Genomic DNA, 18634 nt, shown 5'->3' with positions numbered 1-18634 from the left:
CTGAAGACTGTCTGAGTTTGTGGCACATGTTGGTTTGTTGGACATTAGTGTAAGTGATGCAGAATGAGGGCTCCTTCGTGATACTTCAACTCTGTTGAAGGGAGAAGAAACAGGAGAAGAGATAGGATACTGACACCACTTCCTTTCCATCCAGGTGCTACCAACTAAAAAGCAAAAGTGTGTTATGGTCTCAGATTCCTTTTACTTGTTTCTATTTAAATTTGTGAGTCTGATTTCATGCATTTTGGTCAATTGTAATTCTCCCTCCAAAAAAAAAAAAAAAAGTGAAAGAAAGGAATTTCTTTTAGACAGACTGGACATTGACATTATCTGTTATTCCTTTCCTTATTTCTTCTTATATACCAAATATAGTGATTTGAGAATTCTGAAATGGCACTGAATATTCATGCGCTTAAACATGAGAATATCTTAAAACACAGAGTTATCGAGAGCTCTCACTAGCAAGTATAATATACATATTGCATATTCATTGCGTATGACAGTGAATAGGTTATCAACATGTAATTTTTGCCTCCTTAGCTCTGCTCTGTGAGCTTGAACCTCTTGCAAGAATTTCTGTCACCACTGGCTCCCATCTTATAATTCTTTTTCACCACGAACACCTCACTATGCCACCACGTCACCCCAACCACACTGACCTCCTTGTGGTTCGTTGGGAACTATAAACATGCCGAGGCTGGATCTTATATTCTCTCTGCTTCAAATGCTCTTCCTCCAGAAAGCTGATGCACGTGGCGTACTTAACTACCTTCGTTCATTCAGGTTGCATGTCCTCTCGAGTCTTCCTCAGCTGTTCCTTGTCAAAAATAGTAATGTCCTGTCCCAACCAGTCTATCATTCATTCTTTATCCTGCTTTCCAACACGTTATAGCACTTACTTGTACTTGACAATGTATTATTTATCTTTTAGTTTGTGGTATCTCACTTGAATATATGTCGTGAGGTCAGAGACCCTGTCTTAAGATCTAGAAGAGTGTCTGGCACATAATACTACTCAACAAATACTTGCTACAAGAATGAATGAATGAATGAGTGAATGGTGTTTTATTTGTATAAGACCTAGATATACACCTGATGCACCTTCAAACTGAATATAAGAATGTGCTGGAACATAGAAACCTACATATGCTGTTTAAGTACTTGAAATCATTAATTCATGAGTTGTGTCTTCAAAGTCAAATTTCCTTTATTGCCACTACAGAAATGCAGGTCCTATTTGTAGATTTGGTCCTTCTGAGAAGGACCTTTAGGACCCTAAAACATTAGTCATAAAAATTCTGCCCTTTTACAATTTAAGTTCTGTTTGCCTTTCATTCTGTAATTGAGTTCACTGACCCAAAAAACGCAAAATGCTTTGCTTCTAGTTTCCTTTATGGTCTAAACTATTCTGTAATTCGTTAACTTAGTCTTGGAGTCTAGGTAAATTTCTATCCACCACCCCGATCACCTGATATTAATGTTTTCTGAGAACAAGATATTGTGTTGTAGGCATCCAGTTATTCTCTTTTTCTCTTCTTCCCACTTCCTTCCATGTCTGTAATGTTTGTACTGTTGGGAGTTGAGCCTGTTGTGATTTTTTTTTTTTTTTTTTAGAGGCAATATAATATCTCCCCGCATATCCTGCTAGAATATCAGAGGGCCCATCCATAGACACCGTGGTCTGTATTCCCTCCAGGGGTATTAGAAAAGCCCATATATGGAACAAAACACACTGTGGTATTAACAGGATAAACTTAATCTGCCTCTATGAGGCTTATTGCCAGTTTTGGAGCCTGGGGAGTCAGATGCCTTGTTTTCAGAAAGCGTGTCATCCTTTTGTGGTGTTCAGTTTGTTTTCAGCTTTCCATTATTTCCAGATTCTTACAGAAGTATGAAAATAAACAGGGTTCTCTCTGATTGTGACCTTTCAAAAGAAAGAAAACAGGTGTTTTTGTGTAGTGACAACATTATCAATTTGTGTTGACAACTTCTTTTCTGTGTAGCACTGTAATCACAGAGGTCATGATGCTCTGGAAATACTCTGTTAGCTCTTGTTATTAAAGCAATAAAAAAGATAATTTTAAAGTTTAATTGTTTTATGGATAACTGATCTATCTGAACTTACCTATGTGGGAAGTCTCACTTCTAAGTAAAAAAATAGTTTATATTTACGTGCAGTGCTGTCCAGCTATCATGATAGGATTATAGGGAACTTTTTTTAAAAAAATGTTTATTTATTTTGAGAGCGAGAAAGAGAGCTCTTGTGCATGTGTGCGTGAGTGGGGGAGGGCGGAAAGAGAGGGTTAGTGAGATTCCCAAGCAGGCTCTGCATGGTCAGTGCAGAGCCAGACACGGGGCTCCATCCCATGAACCGCAAGATCACGACCTGAGCCTAAATCAAGAGTCGGAAGCTTAACCCAGTGAGCCATCCAGGCACCCTGATAATAGGGCTCTTTAATCAAGACTACTAATCTTATGTGAAGTTAAGAGACCGTGCGACGAACTTCACCACATTCAAGCTGCATTTCTGAAATGCATAGACTTTGTGTGTCTATGTGTGTATATACATGAATATTCATATATATATATATATATATATATATATATATATATATATATGTTTATGTATGTATATGGAACCAAAATTTATTGAGTGCTTCCTATGTGCCATGCACTCTAGTAGGTTCTAGGCATCTAGGCACCTCTTCCTGGAGATGCCTACATCCTCTCAAGGAAACAAACAAATCAGTCCTTATAATGCATTGTGATACAAAATTTTGCACCAGATGCTTGGGAGCACAGGAGAGGAGCTTCTAAATTAGCCTGGGTGATCAAGAAAATTTCCCGTAAGACTGTATTCATTATGCAAAGAAGACTGGAAGACATTTTAGACAGAGGGAACAGCACGTGCTGAAGCACAGAGGCCTGAGCTGCAGGGCTCGCACAAAGAAATACAGGTGACTCAGTTCTGTTACAGTGGGAGCTGTCCAGCGTTCGGTTGGCCAAGAGCAGTGTGATTGTGTCGTGATTATGGAGGAGAATGTTCTTGGTCTTAGAAGATACATGGTGACATATTTAGATGTAAAGTGTCACAGTGTCTGCACCTAGTTCTCAGGGAGAAAACAAAAACCATGGGGTTTGTCCATGAGGAGAGCGGGAAGGGTGGGGAGCTCACAAATGTGGCAAAGTGTTCCTGAGTCTGAGTGAGGGAGGTGCAGGTAGTAGATATATTAATTCGATGTACTACTGCTCTTAAAACTTTTCCGTAAATGTAACGTTGTTCAAAATAAAAAAGTAGCAGAAAACACCTTCGTGTCACTGGTAACTTTTTAAGTTTGCAAAAGTAGTATACACAGTGATATAGTTGAAGAATTAGGTAATTAATACTTGTTTTTTATGGTGGCCTATTCAGTGGATCTTTAATGGTGATACACCATTGTTATATAAAAGATAGACATGGTATGGTGTTGTCTTTAATAATCTTGGTTTTCATTTTTATTTATGTATTTTTTTACTGAAGAGGAAACCCAAAGCCCTTGAGCATCGAAGGGACCAAACAAATTATAGTGTCTAATTGGCTATGAAATGAATAGGTTAACTAGGTATGAGGCTGCCTACGTATATTTTTATTTCGAAACATCACCTTTGAGGACATTTCCATGACCCTTCAAATGCTTAAACAGAGGGTCCTATTTATTTCTGAATTTTCTAAGATTTGCTTTAAGAAGAAAGAACCCATAACAGTCTAATTAATATGCCCTGTCACCCTTAAAAGAGAGCATCAGCAGTTAAGAGCAGAGAATTGAGTACATAAGAAATAAATACAACATAATGTATGTTTAATTCATTGTCCACGTTAGCCTTTGAAGATGGAGATGAAGTAGGGGAGGAATTGAAAGGAGGGAAAAGGCCAAGCTCGTAATGTAGGGAACAGGACAGAAGGGGAGAGAGCACGCGTTTCTCAGGAAGAAACACGGAGCAGACTTTGAGGTGACTTGTTTTTGTTTTTTTATTTAACTTTTGACCCTGTTAATCACTGTTTACAGTTTTCCTGTTTCTGTAGTCCTTACTTTTGGAGACTCTCCTCCCAGTGGAATAAATGAGATTTACTTGTATGGTAGAGATTTTCGCCGACCATAAAACAGGAGCCACTGGAGAACAAAAATCACTTCTCCGATCAGATGAAGTCAGTCTTCACCCGTATTTTCATTTCTTACAATGGAGCTCATACACTGGACCAGTTATAATGAGTCATAATGTTTTGAAATTGAGTTTTGGCGAAGTTTGATTTTTCGAAAAGGGTTTTCTTTGTTGTGAGACTCTTTTATTGAGCATCTTATCTTTCTCTTATTGTTAACCTTTTATGTCTTCTCCATTTTTGGTCCTCTGCCATCTCAGATTACTGTGGAGCAGAGATCAAAATCCAGCTGTGGTGGTGGCTCTCCATTCGAGGGGGGAGAAACAACAACAACCCTATGTGTTTCAACTATAGACTCATCAGGAATTACTTGGGTAGAACGATAATGGATTCTAATAACTGAACTTTTTAAAGGATTTTCCCTGGTGAGACGCATTTCATTTCTTCCTAGTATTTGCTCTTTTTTCCCCAGAAGTAACAACCACAGAAGGATGGTGGATGGTTTGAAGAACCTGATGTTCATTAGAAAAGGCAGAGGAATAATTTAAGGAAAACAAACAAAAATCAAGATAGATGAACAGTTTTAGGAAAAAGTAAAATTTCTCCTCGATGCTTATAAAAAGCTAATTTCTGTCTCCCACTTTTCCACCTACCACTTTCTTTTTTTGTGTGTATTTATTTTTACAGGCCTGGGAGTTTTTACTGGGCCTTTACTTTTCTTATCTCCGTTCTTCCTGCTTGCGTCTCTTTTTTATTTTCACATGTTTGTTTTTCTGACATGTATTCATCAAAGTCCCTGCTGCAGTGCAGACTGGGCCTATCTCATTGGGGCTGACATCATCCTCACATCAGCCAGCCCAGTATGCCTCTCATTCTGGTTTCTGAGGCTGTGTTCTTTGGCGCCCCGCCCCCTCTGCCTCCACCCCCACCGATAGGCACGTATGTGAAGTTCCCAGGGTGTCTGTTCATGTCCCCTTGCCAGCTCCTGGATAATAGCCAGCGTTAGATCGCAGAAGTTTGATGATGAACCCTTATCTGCCCTGAGCCTGAATGGATGCTGGGCACATAGTGGGTAAGGGCCTAATAAATGTTTGATAGACCAATAAAGAAATGAATGTGGAAAGGAGTATAGCTCGTAACTGAAGTCCTTACGGAATGAAGCTGTTTAGGCGAGCCCTGCTGTCCATAAGTGTAGCCAATTAAGTGTGCAGACAGAAGCGTGCATGTGTCCCCGTATCCATTAGTGATCGCAGACTGCAGCCTTCATTCTCCCTCGTGAATTCCTGTGCAAGCTGGCCTGGCAGGAACCGCTTGCACAGGGAGCAGTCCACGTGACTGCCCAGAGACAAGGATGTCAGGCCGGGGATCCTGCTTCACCTTTAGTGAGAAATGACTTTCTGAATCCTCACGTCTTGAAGGATCAGAACTCGTTAGAATTCTTGAAATGTAACCTTGTGAAATCGGACTTTCCCACTTCGATTAAGAGCAGAATCATCTTTGACAAAGGTCTGGATCGAACTGGCAAGGCCCAGCCCTCCCAAAGTCCAGGCATCTCCCGTTTTGCACACGTTCTCTCATTGTGTGTGGAACCAGGTTGCTATTACAGAGAGCATTTTAGCAGCCTTGATCTTGGAGACATCAAGACCATTATTCCTGTTGTTGCTGATTTAGTGTTACAGCTGCTTCCTCTTTATGTGATTTAATTTGAAGTTTCAGCCCACCAGGGGGCTATTGGTCCCCACCTATGCGGCTTTAAGAGCTGGCTGCTGTTTTCTGCATGGATGTTATTTCCATTCCTATTCATAGTGATTTTCCCCCTTCTATATTCATCTAGCAACAGCAAGGCACTGTTCCAGGAACTCGCTCTCTCTACATAAGGCGTAACACGGAGCCATTTGGATGGAAAAATTATAAATTAAAATTATTCTGTTCATTTTAAAATATTCATATTGTGTTGCTCAAGTGCCAGTAACTGGAAAATCATGGATAATGTCCTGTTTTTATAACCTCTTTCAGAGTGTTTTAAAATCCGTTTATGTTGTTACTTAGCCATGTCTTTCCCTGGAGTGGATTTTGTGATAAGATTAAAAACAAACAAGCAAAAAAAAAAAGGTTGTAGGAGTCCAGTGGCTGATGGCATATGTGATATTAAAATAAAGATGACTCCACTAATTGCAACCCCTTATTCTTTTAAAAATAAAAGGGAAAATTGACTCCCATGTGCAGAGAATATTTATACAACTGTCAGACTACACAAAGGTAGCCTGTGAACACGGCAGACTGTTTCTTTTGAAGAGAAAACCTTTTATTAAATGATTAAAACTAAGCAAATGTTTATTGATTTCTGGAACTGCACATTTACATTTAAGTAAAGAAAACCCATATATTCCTAGCACTACTGATTTGCAAATACTGAAAACATCTCCAACTTTTAAAATAGAGTTGGGCTTTTTGGTTTTTGGTGGGGTTTTTTTTGTTTGTTTTTTGTTTTTGATACCTCCTGTTCTCTATGCTAAGTTATTGATTCTTTAATTTCAGGAAAGTAAAATTTTATTTCTTTTCTTGTATTTTCTGTGTTGTGTGGGTGTGAATGAGGATGTGCCTGTCTCAGAAAGATAGACAAATAGAGAAAAGTGAACATGTTTTTATATGGTTTGGCTAGCGTTTTGTTTTGTTTTGTTTTGTTTTACAAAGTAAATCTATCTCTTACCTTAAGGAAAGAATAGTTATTGGAGATCTCAACTTCATGTCTATCTGTCCATTTCTGTGGAACGCATTAAAGAGAGGGAAGATCTTTACTCTTTCCTGTAAGTGTGTAAGTTCACATTTACCTAAAAGCCGTGTGTCTTATTTGTTGTTGCTCTTGGCTCGGAGCGTTTAAATGTATTTTTGAAATTCTTCTCTTCCATCAGCTAGAGATGATTTAAGTGATAATTTGAAGGCTCTTTCTAGACATTTATATTTTCGGGTCAGGCTGTAGTATTTCTGGGCCTTGTGTATGTGCTGAGGTATGTTCTGAAGCAACAAATCACTTTAGCATGAGCAAATTTCACAGGGCTATTTGACTGTTGGTCTTAGCTTTGTGAGAAGCGCTTGGCCTTTTAAAATAGGCTAATCCTTTAATCGAATATGCTTTCAGAAAGGTTCTGAAAACCTGGGTGGCTCCTGCTAACTCTGTTTTATTCATTTTAAATAATACTAGGTTATCCAGATGTATTTCTTTTTGATTTTTGGGAGGATGTTATTGCAGGCCATAATGTTTGAAGTCGGGATTCTTTATAGTAACAATGACAACAAAGCATATATACATTGTCCACATTCTCCTCAAGTCTGATTGATGGAAAATAGGATGCCAGCTGTCGGTAAACAGGTTTTTCGACCCAAATACTGAGTTTATACAGCAACCAACTTCTTTGAACGCAGCAATGCAGTGCACTCTATTCTTAATTGAATAAAGAAAATGAATTAGAATAGTTACTGCAGGAGAAATGGGTTATCTCATAATTAATAATTTGTGAGTTAAACCTGAACCACACTTGACATTTTTCTTTGGGCTGGTCACAGACTGATTAGTGAGTTCAGTCCTGCTAGTGCCCATTCTGTGGAGTGACTGTTTCAGTTCCAAGGCTTACGGTGCTCCATAAAATAAGTGTCCATTGTGATGGGATTGTAGCTCTCGTCCTGATCAAAGTGCTTTGGAGGAAGCGCGGTTGAACTGATTGGCTGTGAATGTTAATCACTCCATAGGACGCACTGATAATTTACAGCCTTGTTGTAACTCTCTGGTGTTCAGAAAATGAACTTAATAACCCAGTGCCACCACGGGGTAAGCTGCTTTTTCTCTGCAGTTGAATACCCAGACTGCCTGCATAATGGTGTTGAGTAATACTGCATTAAAAAGAGTGAGCAGCTGTATGATGAAGGAAACAGATTTGTTAATTATCTCCTTTGATTCACAGAGGGCGTCTGTGAGATATGGTTGACCAGTGAAGACACGGGGGCTTATGGCAGAGACATTGGCACCAATCTCCCCGCACTGCTGTGGAAACTGGTCGAAGTGATCCCTCGGGGAGCAATGCTGAGGCTTGGCATGACGAATCCCCCCTATATTTTAGAGCATCTGGAGGTAAGGAGAAGCACCCCGTTTCCATGCTGACACAGACACGAACCAGTCCAGACAATGTGGCGGCATCAGCATCATCACATGGGTTACATTGAAAACCTCTTGCACGTTTTTTGTTTGTTTGTTTGTTTGTTTGTTTTTTGTAGTCCCACATTACTAAGAATGAGTTGAGAATTTCAAGTCCTCTTCTTTGTCAGTCTGCACACCCCGTTTTTGCTCGGCTTCTCCAGCACTTGCCATCTTGTCAAAGTTCTTTGTTTCTTCTTTGCAGCTCTTCAGTCTTCCATCGCATAAATTTGCCTCGGTTCCCCCACTCGGTACCCCGGCCTGGTTCTGGGGTGCTAATACGTTGCATTAATTCCGCAACCTGTCGCAGACACGTTATCCGAGCTCCTGTTAGGCACATCAGGAAGGCGACTGGGCTGGAAGTCTGAGGATGTTTTAAATCTCCTCCCTTTGTCTGGAGATAGTGAAGGGATGGGCTAGAAACAAAGAGCGACAGAGTTTGGTGTTCTTTCCCTTGATTCTTTTGTGGTCACTGTGGAAAAATAAGGGGTTGGGGTCATGGGGGACACCTGGGTTCACTTGTATCCCTTCCCTGGGTCAGGTGCTCACCCTCAAGGAGCTTACCGTTAAGCTGGAAAAATGGGCATATGTACTGCTAGGTGGTATCTCAGTGACAAACGCCACGGTAAATAGGAGCGAGAAACACGGACAGGCAAACAATCATTTAAATGAAAAAGTACATGCTAGGATCCATGATGGCTATTTGAGAAATAAAATAATTATATCGGACCCAGAGTTATGGATAAGAAATCTAATAACTGCTGTAGGAAAATCATGTGCAAAGTATAGAAACAAGTCACTTATATTTTTATCGGTTGTGTTCTTTGCAGTTAGTTTGTACAGAAAAATAACATTCCAAAAATCTAAAAGCAAGTATGGCTGCTGAAATTTGATGCATAAATCCCAATGAATATTCAGTGATTTAAAAGATTGTTTTCTGTTGATTTGATTCGAAGCCTATACTTGTTGAAGTTGTGCTTAAAGAGCCTCCCTAATACCGAGAATGTGTTTTAGAAATTCTGAAAACAGATTTGGTAGCAGTCTGATTGTTAATTATAAATATTTAATGAAGAAATTTAGCAATTTCATTTTTCTTATTCACATATTTCTAGCCATATCTTTCTAGTAAAGGTATATGATTTATAGGTTAACTTTGGTACTTTGGACAGTGTGGGACAGTTAAGATTTGCTACTTAAAGATAAATTGCAGGCATGTCAATTTAAACGTAACCCTTTGACTCAACACTTGAAAAAAAGCAAGTGACTCTCTATAAAAATCAAACATGGTAACAGCTGTAGCAATAAATGTGAGGTTTGCAGTAAATGTGAGGTATACACCAAGCGATATGCTAGATGTGTGCATTAGGGAGAGTCTCATCAAGAATTAAGGGAACCATAGTAGCTACAATCAGGGAAGTTCATGCATGAGGGGGGATATCATGTATTGGCTCCGAGATGACTAAATAAAGTACCTCTTGGAATAAATTCAGTACTTTAATTAATTTCAAGGTTGCAGAAAGGAACGGTGCATTTATAGCAAGTCCTAGTGCTCGATATCTAAAGTAGTGCTGTAGTTGATCTCCAGGTAGATGCTCCAGGGCAGTGTCTAAAAATCAACAGGAGGTGCCATGAACATAGCTTTACACTTTACTGGGGACAACACCAGATGTTTAGTTCATAGATTATAGTTAGAGTGATAACAGGTTCTGATTGTCATGGTGTTTCCTTTTTAAAATTCTTGTCATGGGTGCCTGGGTGGCACAGTTGGTTAAGCATCTGACTTTGGCTCAGGTCATGATCTCATAGTTGGTGAGTTCAAGCCCCGTGTCAGGCTCAGTGCTGGCAGCTCAGAGCCTGGAGCCTGCTTCGGATTCTGTGTCTCCCTCTCTCTCTGCTGCTTCCCGCCCCCTCAAAAAAACAAAAACAGAAACAAAAATGGGGCACCTGGGTGGCTCAGTTGGTTAAGCGTACAACTTCGGCTCAGGTCATGATCTCATAGCTAATGAGTGGGAGCCTCACGTCAAGCTCTGTGCTGACAGCTCGGAGCCTGGAACCTGCTTCGGATTTTGTCTCTGTCTCTCTCTGCCCCTCCCCCACTCATACTCTGTCTCCCTCTCTCTCTCTCAAAAATAAACATTCAAACATTTTTTTAAAGCATTAAAAATAAAATAAAATAAAATAAAATAAAATAAAATAAAATAAAATAATAAAATTCTTGCTTTAAGCCATCTGTAGTGTTGGCCTTCCCTCCTATATTGTTATCTTCACAAGGCAAGGACTTTGTCATATCCATGCCTGGATGTACCCTGTCCAGTGGTGGTTCAATAAGCAAGCAAATAAAGAATGAATAAAGGAATGTCCTTCTTCATAAAATAAATTATAGAGCCCACTCTGTAGCCTTGAACTTTCAAGTCTTAACATTCTGGTCAGAAGAGGCCACAGAAGATGGCAAAGTAAATGAGCTTCAAGGGTGAAAGTTTATCCCAATGACAGGTACTCCCTCCCGTGCACGTGATAAGCTGGGAGTAACCCAGTCGTATTGGAGCACACCAAGGGAGAGAGCAATCCAAAGGAAAATAGAGCAAATGAAACAGAGGTGTGCAAGAATCAAAGACCCATGCCATCTGAAAATAAGAGCTTTCAAAGTCTTCCTTTGACACTTTGACAGGGTCTTTTCACCTTGGCTTTGGTGGTTCTTCTCATCTCCTTGAGTGGGAGAGCCCAGAGCTTGCAGTATTCTCCAAACACATCGTCCGTTATGTAACAGGCAAGATAACTGAGCTGCGGAGGCTTCTTAGGCTTCCCAGGGTGAACTAGGACCTCTAGAAGAGGAGGCCATACCTGGTGAGCCTCAGCCCCTGTGGGCCGATACATTGTATGTCCCCATTTTCCTCTCAGTAAGCCTGGGGCGCTCTGCTGAAATCACAGAACTTACCTAAAGAGAGTTCTCCAAATAAGAAAAAAAAAAAAAAGAAAACAAGACAAAGGATGGAAACAAAAAATAACACCAGTGAATGACAGACAGTGATGTCATTTAAAACTGTGTGGATAAAAGAAACCCACTCTTCAAATAACTACTCAGATGCCTTACTGCCCCGACAGTAACGTTTCCTTGAGAATTGTATTTGTAGGACCACGCCTTCTTATGTTTCTGAAAGATGCTTCCTGCTTCAGACTTCAACTGTAGAGCGCTTCGCTGGGCTGTTTTCTTTCCCCATTGTTCCGTTTACTTCATATTCTCCTGACTCTTGGGCAGTCTTTCTTAAAACCCTTTTTACCAGCTTGCTTGCTTGCTTGTTGCTTGTTGGTTTAAACAATTTATTTATTTAGACTATTTATTTATTTAAAGAGGAAATCATTTAAGGGAAAATATCAAAGTTTCCATCATTATTTAACAGTATGGTGTGGGGCCGCCTGTGTGGTTAAGTCAGTTGAACGTCCAACTTCGGCTCAGGTCATGACCTCATGGTTCATGGGTTCGAGCCCCGCATAGGACTCTGCTGTCAGCGTAGATCGCACTTGGGATCTTCTGTCCCCCTCTCTCTTTGTCCCTCCCTGCTTGCGCGCTCTCTCTCTCTTAAAAATAAATAAACATTAGCGGTACCCGGGTGGCTCAGTTGGTTAAGCATCCTGCTTCAGCTTAGGTCATGATCTCACCATTCATGAGTTCAAACCCCATGTCACGCTCTTTGCTGACAGCTCAGAGCCTAGACCCCGCTTTGGATTCTCTGTCTCCCTCTCTCTCTGTCCCTCCCCTGCTTGCTTTCTTTCTCTCTCACTCTCTCCCTCAAAAATAAACATTAAAAAAATTGTTTTAAATAAATTAAATAAATAAATGAACATTTAAAAAATAATCTTTTGAAAGTGTGGTGTGGAAAAATAGATCTATTGATATTACTTCTTAGTCTCCATAGGAACAGAAGATGCATATTAGAGTTAGCATAGGGTCCACTTCTAAGGTTTGATCAAGAGTCTAGGGATGCCCCTGGCTCAGTCAGTAGAGCATTCGACTCTTGGTCTTGGGGTCATGAGTTCAAGCCCCACTTTGGATGTGGAGCCTACTTTAAAAGAAGTTTAGTATCGTGTAACCCTTTATATAATAGCTGTTGAATAAATGTGGGTGAATGAAAGGAAGGGAAGGAGAATTCTTAATCCTTAACAGGCAGGCAAGTAGTGATGTGTTGTTTGGAACATCTATAAGCCCTAATTTTAACTTATTGCTGCCATAAAAAAATAATATGAGGTTAATTTTAAACAATGATATAGCAAAGAGATACCTCAAACATATGTACATACACATGTGTATTTTGGAAAAATACCCTGGAATTGAAGAAACATAATTATAAGCTTATGTATTACTTACTAGATATAGATATGAGGTCAAAACAATAGATTAAAAAATGGATTGAAATCTATCTCACCTGGTCTTAAAGTCTGCAGTGCCTGTCCATTACCCACAGGATAAAGATACACTGTGCAGTTGACATACAGCATCCTTAAGATGCCTTCTTCCAGGGCTTCCCCATTGTCTTGACCCCTTAGTACCCTGTGATGCCTCCTGTATACTGTGGGTTTTTCATACTCCTGAAATTTTTACTTTTTCTCATTCCATTCTTACCATGTGATGACAGTTGGTAATAATGAGTTAATCCGGGTCTCCTGGGTGTCTCGGTTGAGTGTCCGACTCTTGATTTCAGCTCAGGTCATGAATCCAGCCCCTTGTCGGGCTCCTTGTTGAGCATGGAGCCCACTTAGGATCACCTCTCTCTCTCTCTCTCTCTCTCTCTCTCTCTCTCTCTCTCTCTCTCTCTCTCGATCTGTCCCCCCTCCCTCTCTCCCTCTCTCCCTCTCCCCCCTCCCTCTCCCCCTCCCTGTCTCCCTCTCTCCCTCCCCCTCTGCCCCTCTCTCCTTCTTGCTCATGCTCTCTCTTTCTCTAGAGTAAAATTTAAAAAAAATGAGGTAATCAGATGTGCTACTATTTGCTACTGCATGTGCTGGCTAGTATATTGCCCCTATCATGGCAAATAAGAGATATCTTTCCTTATGTTTCCTTATGTTTTCTTGCTGATTGATATTGCTAAGGTCATAACCCGGGCATATTCTTCTTGAATGAACTGTGACCTTCCAGAAAGCAGTGTGGCTTGTGAATTTGACCCCTCTTGAAACAGCCTATCTTAGTGTTGCCTTCCTGGTTGTCGGGAACCCACAGCTAAGGTATTATAATTCAGACAACATAATACACGGGAACCCAACAGGGCACAATGAGCTCAATGGCGGTGATACAATGGCTACCACTAATCAGACACCAGAAATAGCTGGTACTTTTTTTCAAGACTGCATAATAATAACATCAGTGCAATTCATCAAGTGCTCGTTATTTTCAAGAAACCACGCTGATTGCCTTATACACATTATCTCTTTACCTTCTTAAAATAAGCTACCTATATAGCTTATTATTGGCCTCAGTTTATCGATTTAAAAGCCAAGTCTTAAAAAGTTTAATTATTGGTCAAATTATATAAGTAGTTAGCAGCTGAACTGGTTTCTTATCTTGTCTGATTCTAAAATGCTTTCTACCACACTGCATCTTTCACAGAGTCTTTCCAAATGCTTCCCAGATTCCTTCCCTGCTTTGTCGGACTCCGTCCAACGCATCTCTGAGGGCACACAGCATGGTGCTCTCCGATGATGATGACTTATTTACGTGCAAATCCAACAAAACGGTTGTCCTTTCTGGGGAGAGCCTGCCTTGTTCACGTGTTTGCTCTTCAGTGCCGGTGATAACACGCACCCAATGACCGTGTGCTGAGTGGTGTGGTACCTCCACGTTCCCTGACTGCACGTCTCACGTCTGTTGAAGTATCTTCATATCCGTGCGGAGCATCTAGTTTTAGAAGACTTTGTGGATGGTTGTTACCTGTGTGCCTCACTTAACGTGTCACTTTTCTGTGAGGGGGTACTAGATGGTGAGGGAGAATCCAGCTCGGGTGCATTTTATTTATTTGCCCTGCTAAAAGATCAGAATGTTAGGTGAGCTCTTTAGAACTACCTGGAGCAGGTGAGCTCACTGTATGATTACTGAGTCTGTAGACTATCTAGGCTCTTGGCTTCTTTCTTCTCCTTCCTGCGTCTTCGTTTTCACTGATTTTTTCTAATCTCCATCAGAGGAGTCCGCAGTGGATGGTCAAGGAAGAGACATTAAAATCAGGCAGTTTGTCTTGTTTTTCATTTTATGGGTTGGCTGCTAAGGAAAAGATATGAAAGCTGTTGACTGGTAAGAAATCTATGGATTTTATTTATCTAAGCTATTCTGGTTCTCCCTGGGTTAGGAATAATTTAAAATAACCTTAAGATTCCTGTATGTCTTAAAATTGTATCAGAATTTTAGTACATCACTTACAGCCTGGTCCAGAGAGGGTAAGTTGATGACTCTGGAGTGCAGATGCTTGTTATTAAGGACTTTCCTACGTTCAAAGTATGAACACATCAAGCTACTTATTCTTCCATTTATATTATTCTGTAAAATATCGCTAAAAATACAGTTACATTCACAGGATATTATCCTACCTTTTATTTATCTTCAGTTAAAATGTGTAGATTTTTAAAAGATTTACATTTGGTGTATTTATGTTATTTAATTATAATGTTATATTATGTAAGATATATCATAAATAAGTGATATTTAAAATGTTGCATCTGTGTTTGGTTGAGGAGTCTTGTAATCACTAACAAATCTGTTTTCTGCTACCCTTCATTTTTGTATATTTACTTCTACTTCAATGATCTTATTAGTCTAACCTAATTGTATATTTATCAGAATTAATTTATCTGGTAAAAGACAATAAATATGCCACATAGTAATTTATGAACACTAATTAACATGTTTGGCCTGGCAGACTTTTTAAAAATGCCTCCTAGTTTCAAAATAATGTAGCAAACTCCGTACTTGCTGTACTTCTGTTTCATCAAAGCAGAGCAGAATTTCCAAACTGAAGTCAGTAATTCACAAGGGGACCATTAAAGTTATTTTTCCTTAAGGCTTATGCTTTTCAACATAATAGAAAAATATGCAAATAGACTTTGTGCAGTTGTATAAAGATATTTCCCCCCTTTGACAAATGGAAGGACAGGCTAGATGATTTGTTTTGAGCAAGGAAATGGAAAGGAGAAATCTATTTCTGCCATCCACAGTTAGCTTTGGAACGTCAGTGTGCAGTTTGATCTGACTGTTGACACCCGTTTTCTGGCCAGTTATAATCATCAGCACTTTGCTTCATTCCTAACCTGGCTTTTGCGAATTTCAAGAGGTCAGTGACACCTCTGAAACTGGAAGCCAAAGTTTGTTCCTGTCTGAAAATCTGGGGGTGGGGGGTGGGGAACCTGCATTAAAAATACTAAAAGGATTCATATCCAGAATAAAAAGTTGATCTGGCTTCCCCTGGAGCCTAATTCAGAGAGCCCCTCTGCAGGGGAAGATAAGGATGGAGGGCAGGCCCCAGCCCCCTTTGCCAAAGGACTTGACCACTTGTGATAGAAGATGAAATTAACTTGCTGCTCTGCATAACCATGATGCCGGGCCCCTCCCTACTTCCAGTTCTGTAGCCTCCTGGACATGCTGGGTCTGCACATCAGCAGAGTTTCAGTTGGGCCTCAGACACTTCCATCTCTGCCCACACCTGTGTCCCAGCCTGTTCGTTCCTGCGATCCTCATTTGTTCCCGTGCCAGGTTTCAGCCTCGTAGCTCCAGGCCTGGGTAAGAAGCCTAAGCTTTTCTTGAACCCAGCAGCCCCTCAGAAAAATTTCCATAGTTTGTTGCTTCTTACTACAGTCTCAGTCTATAATATTCCGTCTGGGTGATTAAGCCTCATGATTACATGCAGACCCAAGGACCCAGAAAAGAAATGAACTCGTAAATAGATAGACGTGATCTCAACAGACGACTCTTTGTTGCTGCCCTCATAGCGAACAGACTCCAAAGGTTTCATCAGGAATTTTATTTATGCTTATTGTCCCAGGTTTTCAGGGGAAAATGAACTATTTTGTGGATGAGTGAATGTTCCTCGTGTTGAAAGTATTGGCTACCTCTGTCTTCCTGGGAAGCACAATGGAAAATGCATTGTTTAAAAATTCTATTTATGTGGCCATCAATAATGTATAGAGGCCTACACTGTGGACTTCACTGTGGTTCTCATTTCTACCTTCTAAATTACTAGATAGCAGAGGTGAGAGTCTGGACCCGCTGTGGAAATGTATATCATCAGATCATTTTTGGTTACCATAAGATGCTTTAATCGACTGTGTAGTAAAAGCTATCCATATTTCTCATTCTCTTATCTCATTTTTCCCCTTGCCATTGGCCTAAAATTGTGAAGATTGCTCATGAAATCCAATGACATGTGCATATTTATTCCCAAAAGAGATGATCATTTTCCTGAGAGAAGTACGCAAACGTAAAACACGTGTCATGACAATAAGTCAACGGGTGTCTGGGTGGCTCGGTTGGTTAAGCATCCAACTCTTGGTTTCTGCTCAGGTCATGATCTCATTTTGTGAGTTCAAGCCCCACATTGGGCTGACAGTGTGGAGCCTGCTTGGGATTCTGCCTCCCTCTCTCTCTGCCTCTCCCCTGCTTGATCTCTCTCTCTCTTTCAAAAATAAATAAACATATAAGAAAAAAAAGATGATAAGTGAAAAGTCCCCAGCAAATGCTTTATAATGAAACTGATGCCATTGTCAAATATATGGAACCATGTCTCTATGTATATATATCTTTTAATAAAGCAAAATAGTTTAAAACATACATATAGTATATACATAAACGTACATTTATGAATGTACATATTAGAAATTATATAATTAGATAATATCTGATATGTTAGATATATATAATATGTAATATGTTATATATTGTATATATTGAAAATTATATACAGTGGAAATTATATATACTAAATACTTTCCAGACTACTTCTAGAATATTCTAGAATACCTAAGAAGCCTGGAGATTTACATATTTCAGTTGTGGGATACAAATATTCCCATTCGCTCTTTTTAGTATTCCTGTGTACATTTCGGTTTATAAAGGAGGGCATTAGATATGTATGTGGTTTAATTTGCATCTTAAAAGGCATTTCACATTGCCATTCCCCTGAATCCTTAATTTCACAGGAGTAGCTGAGAAGGCTTCCATGTCACCTGTCAAAATTAGTATAGTTCAAACTGCACAATACACCATCTGTGGGCTTTATCTTCCTCATTAATTTAGGAAGTCACTTATGCTGAAACCGTTGAGGAAAGCTGCCTTTGACTTTCCTTGATAAGCACCGAGAACAGCTAACACATAAGGCAATCAGTGGACATTCCTTTACACTTTCGTTTTGATTCCAGGATATTTCTCTATTGATTTCTTTGCTCTGATAGCCTATGAAAGGCTACCTTAGGCACTTGCTAATTCAGCACTTAGTAAAATGAAATCCTCATATTTTATATCAGGTGGGTAATGGAATTTTCAGATGATTCATGGTGTAGAACAGAAAGGTTGGTAATGAAGTTAATGGTTCATAGAATAGTAGAGTGACATTCTGCATATTTTTCAGAAAGCAAAGTGCAGTTTCTTAGTTTGCTGCTATTTATTTTTAGTTTACTAAATTGTGTGCTGCTTCCCAGTCCAGAATGCATCTGTTCTTTTTCCCCACGTCTTCCTTTGCGTACCACAATAATAATTGGCGTGAAAATGTTAAGCTTGCCAGTTGAAGTCTCCAATTCTGTAATGTCACTTAACAGTAAATAATGATTGTGCCCTAATTTGGAAATGTAAGGGTTTTAAAGTTACTGTTATTATGAAGCACTACTTTATCTGTGTGTTACATAGCAGAACTCTCAGGTGGGCATCAATAGTCCACGTGTGATGAACCATTTTCAGGATTAGAGGTATTGCACGTGGGACGGAGAAAATCAAACTGTAATGTTGAAAGTAGTTTTGAATTAATTGTTCATCTATTTAAAGGGAAAAATCTATTCTGTCTCTTTTTATGGTATGTATTTTTGTGTGTTTTTAAAAATCCCTGGAAAGTTTGCCACGTGTAAAGCAATGTTTGATTACAGAAAATACTGTTGAATAAGTCTGTCTCTAATATATGGCAACAAAGAAATAACTCTCCTAACTACATGGTAAAGTATATCTCGGGGCACCTGGGTGGCTTAGTCAGTTAAGCGACCATCTGACTCTTGATTTCAGCTTGGGTCATGATCCCAGGGTCCTGGGATTGAGCCCCACATCAGCTTGGAGCCTGCTTGGGCTTCTGTCT

The 18634-nt window shown here is 39.8% G+C and overlaps 1 protein-coding gene across 8 annotated transcripts in view; it reads left to right on the top strand.

Moving 5' to 3' along the window:
- CDKAL1 (CDK5 regulatory subunit associated protein 1 like 1) overlaps positions 1-18634 on the top strand; it is a 706407-nt gene that overhangs the window by 390754 nt on the left and 297019 nt on the right. For all 8 annotated transcript variants that reach the window (XM_019425254.2, XM_019425255.2, XM_019425256.2 and 5 more), the window contains one exon: positions 8098-8264. In XM_019425254.2, the coding sequence (XP_019280799.2) occupies positions 8098-8264 (167 nt within the window). The remainder of the gene's footprint in view (positions 1-8097; positions 8265-18634) is intronic.

This window comes from Panthera pardus, unplaced genomic scaffold (genome assembly GCF_024362965.1).
Source record: "Panthera pardus isolate Hobbes unplaced genomic scaffold, ASM2436296v1 HiC_scaffold_17, whole genome shotgun sequence".
Taxonomy (NCBI): Eukaryota; Metazoa; Chordata; class Mammalia; order Carnivora; family Felidae; genus Panthera; species Panthera pardus.
The sequence above is the reverse complement of the archived record's forward strand: the minus strand, read 5'-3'. Positions and strand labels throughout refer to the sequence as shown.